The 10,301-nt window shown below is 43.9% G+C and overlaps 1 protein-coding gene across 6 annotated transcripts in view; it reads right to left on the reverse strand.

The window, feature by feature from the left end:
- PID1 (phosphotyrosine interaction domain containing 1) overlaps nucleotides 1–9,503 on the reverse strand; it is a 93,147-nt gene extending 83,644 nt beyond the window's left edge. For 2 of the 6 annotated variants that reach the window (XM_035134008.3, XM_088669743.1), the window contains exon 1: nucleotides 9,143–9,503. In XM_035134008.3, coding sequence (XP_034989899.1) covers nucleotides 9,143–9,172 — 30 coding nt within the window. In that variant the 5' untranslated portion in view covers nucleotides 9,173–9,503. Of the gene's footprint in view, nucleotides 1–8,026; nucleotides 8,331–8,693 lie in introns of those variants that run through there. The other 4 variants (XM_035134009.3, XM_088669745.1, XM_088669744.1 and 1 more) reach the window with 4 other exon arrangements.
- Between the last annotated feature and the right edge of the window lie 798 nt (nucleotides 9,504–10,301).

Below are 10,301 nucleotides of genomic sequence, written 5' to 3' on the forward strand. Positions count from 1 at the left end.
CTTTTTGGGGGGGAGTGTTCCCCCAATAAGCTCAACAACTCTGTCTGGATTTTCACTTTGGGGACTATAGCAACCCTAACCCCAAGGGGACTGTCTCTTTCTACCTAATGGTAGAACCGAGCCTGGGTATATAAAACAATGCATGGTGTAGAGAAAGTGAATACAGGGAAGCTGTTCTCCCCTTTTCATAGTAACAGAATCCAGAGTCCTCCAATGAAACTAAATGGTGGGGGATTCAGGACAGCGAGAAGGAAGCAAAGTTAAAACTATTGAATTTTTCTACCACAAGATGTGGTAATGGCAATGAATTTAGTTGAATTTAAAAGTTGAATTATGGCAAAGTCATGTTGGATAAAGTTTATCAGTGGCTATCTAGCATGATGATTGTATACTAACTCCAGGTCCAGAGGAAGAATGACTCTGAATTCCAGTTGCTGGGGAACAACAGCAGGAGAGAGCTACTGTGTTCCTGTCCTGTGTATGAGCTTCCTCTAGGCATCTGATTGGCCACTGTAGAAAACAGGGTGCTGGACTGGATAGAATTTGGTCTGAATCACCAGGAATCTACTTGTGGTCTTAGAAAATAGCTTGGAAATGGAAATTTAGATACAAACATATCTTTCTCAGTGGAATGGTAACAAGCAAGTCTAATGGGAAAGATGGTAAATCACAGAACTATAGACTTGCAAGGGACCCTGAGGATCACCTAGTCCAGGGGTAGTCAACCTTTTTATACCTACCACCCACTAATGCATCTTTCTTGATGGTAAAATTTCCTTACTGCTCACCAGTGCTCGATGGAAGGAGGATTCAGCTTGTGCCATAGAACCCCCTACCGCCCACCTAGAATCCTGAAACGCCCACTAGTGGGTGCTAGGGACCAGGTTGACAACTCCTGATCTAGTCCAACCCCCTGCAATGCAGGAATAAATGATGTGGAGATCACAAGTTTGCCACCTTTAAAAAGAATGGCTGCATTCTAATTCATTATAATGTGCTTTAATCGTTTTAGATTGTATGTATTGGATTGTCTAAGATGCTATATAAAAATATGTAAAATGAATGTTAAGAACATGGATTGCCCATGCACAGAGAAGGGCAAAAATGAATTTTATATGTGCCTGTGACAGACTTCTCACATTAATAATACTAATGAATTTGCATTGGATGAGCAAGATCTGAAGATCAGTATGCAGTTAATCGATTTCAGATGACAGTTTTGCCATGGCTGGGTGGATCCGATAAGTAACTATGAAATAATCCTCTTGAAGCCAATTAGGGTGTTCTGCAGTAAATAGAGGATTGTATCATACAAATCCCATTTTACCTGAGAAGATGAGTAAGATATTGCTTATTTATCGTCAAATGTAATGTAGTGCTGAGACACAGAAAACACAGCTTAGTAAGGAAGTTAATTGTCCAATAAAAAATGGTATTTTTTGCAAGTATGTCAACAACTCATCACTAAGCTGTCACCACAATAACAGATACAATTCTAACATCTTTTAGCTTTGAACACGGAGCCATCTGTTCCAAAAGCCATGAAAACCAACCTAACATTTACAGTAACTAATCTTATTACATGCATCCTCCACAGCAGTGAGATACTATCAGGCCTTTGACACAGATGAGGCTATACATTTTAAAACTCATGTTTTGAGAACAAAATCAATAAAAATCCTGTAAAGTTCTGAAACATCTTTTTTTGTAAGATTATTCAATCCACTGTGCACGCCCCCAATCCAAGTCGTATGTTTGAGCCACGAGAAAGAAAAACGTTTTTCCTCAAAACATTCTTCCACTCTTCATATCATCTCAATTAAGAACAAATGCAACCTTAAGAGAGAGAAAAAGTGTGTGGGAATTAAGATCTACTTAAGGATGAGAGGCAGACATGTTCAATTTCATCTTTTGTCTTACAGCTTAGATAGTATGGAAATAAATAGGAAGCAACAGCAAAAACAAAGGTAGTATTTTCTCAGCCAATACAGTGATTACAGTACTCTGTTGACATCACACCATAAATATATAATGCACTTCAATCCATACACTGCCATAAAAGAGTTGGCTAATTCACACATGTGAAAGTTCAAGATTAAACACAAAGCTACTGGCATTTTCTAAGTAAGTTTGTTTCTGCATGTGTCTCTGTATCCCATCAATGGGTATTCCTTCATACTACCTGTATTAACACGATAACCTCTAACAGGCACCTGCACATTGTTTAGTATTTCTCTTAACAGATTAATAAACAAGAGATGAAAATACAAGCTTGTAGAAAGGAAACCCTCACCTTTAACATCCATGCACAAATACAAAATCATCCAAGGTATCAAAAACTTCATTTCAGGCACTCAAGGTCCAAAAAAGTCTAAACTTAATACAACAATATGGCAAGCTCTCAAGCAGTGGTACCAGTTACAATATCTTTATTATTTTTCTCCAAAATAAAAAGTCCCTGCAATTCCAGACAAGCATTTGAAGCCACCTATATCAGTCAGCAAGGGCTGAATTATTATTTTTCAAAATTCACTGCTTCCATCCTGATTATGGGAAGCCCATTCTCTGAGCTATAACTGTTCTAGCAACTATAATTTTATACTATAATTACTACACTGTTCTGTACATTGTTTTCATCACCTGTTTTGCTCTAGTAAAATATTTTCTCATTCCAAACCAAGTACCAGATTTACAAAAAAGATATACCATCAACTAATTTGTCCTAATGCAATATTTACTATGTTCCAATGAAGGCTACAGCACTTATGTCCATTTTAACACTACCATTGTAGCAAAGCACTGCAAACACAATCACTCCTTCTGGGACTAGGAACTGGCTAGCTGCCAATATCACAGCTGGCTGCAAAGTTAGAAATGAAGCCGTGGCTCATCAGATTACCTCAGTCTTCAATGACAGAGCCACCATGTGGTTTGTGCCCTGCCAACACTACAAAGTTTAGTGTAGATGTACCCTGGATATCATGATGTTTCTAGAACTGTTGTCCAGACATTATGGCATCCCAAGGAGTAGTGAAACTGAAGCGGCACTTTGCTTTTTCCACTACAATGAACGACAGCAGAATGTGAGAACTGAATCCAGAGAAAAATGTTGCAGTTGAGTTGGCACTGGTCACCGTCTGGGGTCATCTGTGAAGAGCTTTTCACAAATGCGACTGTTTAAAGTGATGGATATGCATATCTCAACCAGTTCTATAAACAATTTGCAAAGATGGTTTGTTGTCCTGTATCCTTCTCATGGAAGGATACATACTTCTCATGTATGGAAGTGAGAGCTGGACCATAAAGAAGGCCGATCGCCAAAGAATTGATGCTTTTGAATTATGATGCTGGAGGAGACTCTTAAGAGTCCCATGGACTGCAAGAAGATCAAACCTATCCATTCTGAAGGAAATCAGCCCTGAGTGCTCACTGGAAGGACAGATCGTGAAGCTGAGGCTCCAATACTTTGGCCACCTCATGAGAAGAGAAGACTCCCTGGAAAAGACCCTGATGTTGGGAAAGATTGAGGGCACAAGGAGAAGGGGACGACAGAGGACAAGATGGTTGGACAGTGTTCTCAAAGCTACGAACATGACCAAACTGCGGGAGGCAGTGCAAGACAGGAGTGCCTGGCGTGCTCTGGTCCATGGGGTCACAAACAGTCAGACACGACTAAACAACAACATCCTTCTCATTGTTCAACCCTCTCATGACCCTTGAATCTAGCAGTTATCTGAACACAGAAGTTGCAAGGGCACAAGATAGGGAGACCATTGCACTAGAGGCTGAGGGACAGGAATAGCTTGTGGAACCTCTCAGACCACCAGGGCCTATAGGGACAAAACTCACGACCCTCACAGGCACAGTCTCCTGAGTCTCAAGAATCAGATGGCTCCCACTGCAAAGTCCATAGAAGCAGGTACCGGTAATGCACCAGGAAGAAGACTGTGGAATGGAGGTGAAGTTCCTGTCCTCAGTACAGAGGGTTGGTCCTTTAAGGCTCCCGAGTTCTCTACTTGGAGGTAGAAGCAAAGGCTTCAAAGGTCTCCACCTAGTGTGTGTGTGTGTGTGTGTGTGTGTGTGTGTGTGTGTGTGTGTGTGTTTGAAGTGGAAGGTCCAATTTTTAGAACAACCCACCCCCCATACACAGCACTTTTCTCTTGGTCAAACTTATTTCCAGTATCATAGTCTGGCTGGGCGGCATGTGCATTTGGGTGTAAACAGCAGACAGTGGAGAGAAACACCCCACAATATAACGCAACTGCTCCTTTGCTCTGAAAATCTGGTCTCCAACACACATTTTGGACATGATGATAGTAAGCCAATCTGCCCCAATTGGGTATACTTTGGCTTTACATCAGTGTCATCAGTGCTCCAGAGGCTATCATGTCTTCGAATGAAGAAATTGTGTCTGAAAATAGGACAGATGATCAGATGATTCAGAGAGACCAAATCAGACTTGGCTAAACTGCATCAGTTCAAGTCTCCAAATTTTCTGCTCTTTTCTTTGAAATCAATCCCTCAGTTCCAGCTGCAGAAATAATATAACCTCCAAGGCACAATATCTGCCAGAGACCAATACCTGTGTTTAATATGTTCAGATATTTCTTTCTGGGTATTTGTTTTAGAAACTTTATGAAGTTGATATAGTGAAAGTGCACAGCAAGCTTTGTTTTGCCTTAGTTTCTGTGGGTCTCATGTTCCCATGTATATTTATTATCTTAAAATGTGAAGTACGTGAAAGGCATGGGGGGCAACTTCTGCCAACTCAGAACAGTAGGCTTTAAATTAGATATACTCGCTATGGGTATGGTTTGCAGAAGCATTTGACAATTTTCACCTTCTAAAAGAGAGCTTTCCCCATTTTTCTGTTGTTGTTGTTTAGTCGTTTAGTCGTGTCCGACTCTTCGTGACCCCATGGACCATAGCCCATTTTTCTATTAACAAAAAAAAATTCTTAAAACATACTTTTCTATATTTTATCATCTTCAGATGAGAGAGCATATATAGATTTGAAGCAATTTAATTTAGCCAATTTTAATCTGACTGGTCATCCAGATCAATGGTTCTTATTTCCTTTTATTGTTAGTGTATGGCTTGTAAAAATTGGAAGGCATTCAACTATGTTTTATCAGAGCAGACCCACTGAAAGTAATAAGCATGACTAAGTTAGAGTCATTAATTTCAATATTATACTCTGAGTAAAATATTCAGCAAACCATGCTTAGGATATTTAAAGTTTCCAGGTTTAACTTCTGCCTACTCCAATTAAAGGAGCAGCTAGGAAGAACTTTGCCTAGGACCCTGGAGGCCAGTGCTAGTCAGATTAAGCTAGACTTTGCCAAACTGGTGCCCTCTAAATATTATGGATCACAACTCCTATCAGGCAGTTGCAGTTCAAACCATCTGGAGGTACTAATGTTGGCAAAGGCTAGATTATAGAACACTGCAGCACATAGACCAGGCATAGGCAAACTCGGCCCTCCACATGTTTTGGGACTACAACTCCCATCATCCCTAGCTAACAGGACCAGTGGTCAGCAATGATGGGAGTTGTAGTCCCAAAACTTCTTGAGGGCCGAGTTTCCCTATGCCTGACATAGACCAATAGCCTAATTCAATATAACGCAACTGCATGCCACCCCACCCCCAAAAGTGTGATTCCATATGGTAAAATGAAAAATGAAAATGGGTCTACAAATGCAAGTTTTGGTTACAGGTTTGAAAAGTTGAAGACTACTGTTCAAGAAAAGCCTGGGTGTAGACAAGGGTCTGCAGTGGGGAGAGAAAAGGAAGGGAAAGATTGGGAGACACCCCAGACCAAAATCCTAGGAAGTGTAAACAATACTAAACAAGATGGGGGGAGGGGAATGTGAAAAATAGGGCAGCTTCCTATGTTCACTCTCCAGTTTATCAAGTTGTGGTGTTCCTGCACTATAAAAATGAACTTTGGGAAGATTTTTTTAAAAAAATATCCCTAGCTCATTGACCAAGAGAAATGGTATGCATTTATATGCCTTGAACACCTAGGTCTTAAGAAGAAACTTATTATGTTCATATGGTCCTAAGCATGGCAGGGTTTTTGAAAGGGACCAGTGTGACCCATTACCTTGGTCATGTTGCCCAGTCTTTCCCACAGCATTAAAGCAACAGTCCATTCCGTGTACTGGAGCTCTCTTTGGAGGCGCTTTGCTCTGCTGAATAGAGATGGCCATAACAGCCTCACTTTGACTGGGAGTGGGTGGGCTGGGATCTCTGAACTTCTTCCTTTTTGTAGTATTCTTAGCAAGACATGAGAGAGAAAGGGGCATCAGCTCTCTGTAGTGAGGGCATTAGAGCCTACTCATGTCTTCTTCCATGGCTCATTGGAACTCTGGGAGTTGTAGCTTTCTAAATCTATTTTCAGAAACTATGCAAAGTACTCAGCAAGAGTTTAAGAGGACACATCCCAATAATCCAAGACCCCAGTCAATTAAAAACACATACCGCTTGCACCATAAGAACTCTGCTATGTTTGCCTGATTGGGGGGGGGGGGGACTAAAGAAATACAGTGGTACCTTGGTTTATGAACACAATTGGTTCCGGAAGTCTGTTCATAAACTGAAGCGTTCATAAACTGAAGCGAACTTTCCCATTGAAAGTAATGGAAAGTGGATTAATCTGTTCCAGACAGTCCATGGAGTACTTAAACTGAAGTGTTCATAAACTGAAGCAAACTTTCCCATTGAAAGTAATGGAAAGTGGATTAATCCGTTCCAGACGGGTCCGCGGAGTACTTAAACTGAAGCGTTCATAAACTGAAGCATGGGTGTAATTGGTTCCGGAAGTCTGTTCATAAACTGAAGCGTTCATAAACTGAAGCGAACTTTCCCATTGAAAGTAATGGAAAATGAATTAATCCGTTCCAGATGGGTCCGCGGCGTTCATAAACCGAAAATTCATAAACCGAGGTGTTCATAAACCGAGGTTCCACTGTACTAGTATTTTCTTTTACTCAAGTTTTTTTTCCTCTTAACATGAAAGTGTCTCAAAGGAACAGGTTTTACCGAAGCGTTCAGAAATGTACGTTTCTTCTATCTAGAAAGGTCAATAGAATGGAAAGAGGGATAGGCACTCTCTATTACTGTACTCTTGCTCTGCAAATACAAAGTTGCAATTCACAGGTAGTTTTAAGGCAAGAGCCCTTAAGAAGTTTCAAGGACATGTTTTCCATTTTAAAAGGAAAAAATCGTAACTGTTAGATACTTTGAAATGTCAGTATTCTTTGAAACATCAGTATTTTTTAAAGAGCGTTTGAACCATAACACCTATCTAGAAGAGTAACACAAATATAGTCAGTTGTACTACAACTCAGCAAAATATAATGGCATCTTTATCTCCTGGTGCCAGGCCTAGATCTATACCTATTATCTACTCCAGATAATTACATGCTCAAATAAATGGCTTGAGGACTTCAGCTGAGAGAGAGCAGAAGAATCTTATTTTAAGAGCATGTTTCATAATGGTAGAGGATGGACTTCTTTTATAAAAGTCTGCTGAACTATTGCTCATTTCTTTAGTTTGCCAGCAGTTTTACATAACAGCCCAATTTTAGAAAACAACACTGCTAAAATGACAGTGTAAAACATTAAGCCAATGTTATTAGGGCCAAATATTCCCTGAACAAAAAGCTGATATTTCTAGTGTGGAAATATCGCAATGCAGAAAGCAAGCCAGAACAGTTTGCTTTCCAAGAGACATGTGCTTTGGAGCCCACACATACTACCTTAAGTAAAGCATACAGCAGAGTTACTGCAACAACCAGTGCATGATCTTCAGAGGGATACAACAGGCTTTTACTGTATTCCCAAATATCTGCAGGGAGAAGTCAATAACTCCTCATATTACAGCTGGATGAATCATAGGAAAACCACAGAAGCAACTTTCAAAAGTTGTCCCCGTATCAACTCAGCATCGTAATAAAGACTGCAATATCATGTACTCTAAACTCACACTCTAAACCCACCACTGTAAAACAGATCATACCTGCAGCAAGAAAATACCAGCATGTGTCTCCCATCCAGTATACAGTATACATGCCTGCCAACCTCTGGCCCTTCCCTTACAAATAAATATTCTGCATTAGTATATTTTCTTCCACTCATGCCTTCAAAACCATTCGGCCCTCAATACTGTTTTGTTTTGCCACTTTAGAATTTCTTCAAAGTTTACTCTGAGATTTAATGCAGCTTCCAGTCTGCCAAAAAGTTTGTCTGTGGGATTCTGTAAATTTATCTGGCAGTCTTTCTGGCTGACCATCTGGAGAATATTTTAGAGCAAAAAAAAGAACGCAGAGCAAGAGAGAGGAGGAGAGACCTGCAGCAAGAACACCCCTACTCTACTAACCCCCCTCCCGCGCGCGCGCGCACGAACGCACACTCACTAGGGACCTCGATTCGTTTTTGTTAATGACTCCTCTACAAAAAAAAACACCACGTTCAGCCAACGCGGGGGAGGGGGGAGCGAGCGGGTTGAGTAATAACAGTCTACTCTTCTATATTCCAAACCAGATCCCGTCAACTCGTCGTTTGCAAGCAGATGTCAATGAACATTCTTGCGCGCCCTACAAAACGTCAGTCCCTCGTTTCCCCGGCCACACACACACACACACACACACACATAATAGTACGTTTCTTTATAATTAAAAAGAAACCTTTTAGAAGTCGAATTCAACGATTTGGGGCAGAGGACTCTATAAAGAGTCAGGAAGGATTCTTCCTACACATCTCACTCAAGAGAAGCTCCTTTCGGAGCCAGAGACGGATCCCCCCAGAATCCACGATCTGCAAGTCATCTGCGCTTTTGCAGAAAAGAGCACATCTGGAGTCAAGATTCCCCCAGTCAGCTCAGCCCCGTCCAGTCCGTTGTGGAATGCGACTGGCGAAGGAGGGAAAGTTGCGAGAGAAGGATCTGCCAGGCTGGATCAGGCGGGCGAGGGCGCCAAGTTGTTGTTTTCGCTGCCCCTTACTCAGTTCGCCACAAATATTGCGATATTGCAATCACATGACAAGAGTGAGTCTCTCCGTCTCACCCCCCCCCCTTCCCCGTCCTATTAACCGCCGCCTCCGGCACCGGCGGCGGCAGCCGCTTCCCCTCGCTTACCTGCAGTCTCTCGCTTGCCGGCTGCCACATATTTCTCCCGCTGGGACCTGGCGGGACACTGTTGCTAACGAGCTGGCTGTTGCGGAGCGGCTGCGGGGCTCTGGCCAGGCTCGCTCACATCTGCTCGGCGTGTGTCAGCTTGGGGCGAGACGCCAGCGGGCGACGGGGGCGAAGGGCAAGCGCCGCCCAGGCGAGAGGAGAGGAGACGGGTAGGGATAGCGGAGCCCCCCGCGCGCGCTCCAGAGCCCCGGGAGCCCCGGCTACGAACTTGGGTCGCGACCAAGATGTCGAGCTTTGGCGCCGGCTTCCTCAGCAAGGCGAGCTCCGCCGTCCTATTGCGCTAGTAGCCGCCGGAGGCCCCTCAGCGCAGTAGAGGCGACGTGGGGAGGGGGGCGGCCAGGCTCTCCAGGCCCCGCCCCGCCGCCCGCCTCCTCGCTCCGCCAGCACCGCCCACCCTTTGCTCGGGAGCCCGGCCGCGCTTCGGCGCTGCTGACTGTATTTGCTCGTCTCTTGCAAGAGGCGGCGGCGGCGGCGGCGGCTTCTGCGCGCGGCGTGTGACGCGCGAGTTGCTTTGGCGCGCGGCGGCCGATTGATTGCTTTGCCTACAGGCGCGCAGGGACCGAAAGCGGGCGAACTCAGGGAGCGGGGCCGGGGGTGTTCATTGGGGTCCTCAAAAGGCAAAGACCACGCGGGTGTGGTAGCAGAGAGACGTATCTTTTTCGGCGCGCTGATGGCACCAGAGCCCGACGCAGGCGGACCGGTGGCTTCTCGGTCTCGTGTCCGGGTTGCAGCCACGGTTACGCTACTTTCCTATTGTAATTCTGGCTTTTCTGGTGGGCGGGGGGAAGTACACGAGGTGTGAGCTGGTGCATCACTTGGGTGCATAAAGGAGGGCTTCTTCAGCCCTGGATCCTGTCTGTACTGGGGGTTCCACTTTTAAGACAAACCCCAGCTTTCTACCCTGAGCATGGACCTCCTTTCCAGGTTGTTAAAATGTTGAGATAATAGTTCACAGAACATGCTCAAGACTGCATTTGCCCTGGAATATGATTATGGGCCTCAGCTACCAATGATAAAAGCAGGCCAAGCGATAGCCTGAGGCTATCCAGAGGGTTGCATGGAGCCGCTTTGCTGCTTCCTGGGCTTTTACTGCTGCACC

The sequence above is a fragment of the Zootoca vivipara genome, chromosome 5 (assembly GCF_965207765.1).
Source record: "Zootoca vivipara chromosome 5, rZooViv2.hap1.1, whole genome shotgun sequence".
NCBI lineage: Eukaryota > Metazoa > Chordata > Lepidosauria > Squamata > Lacertidae > Zootoca > Zootoca vivipara.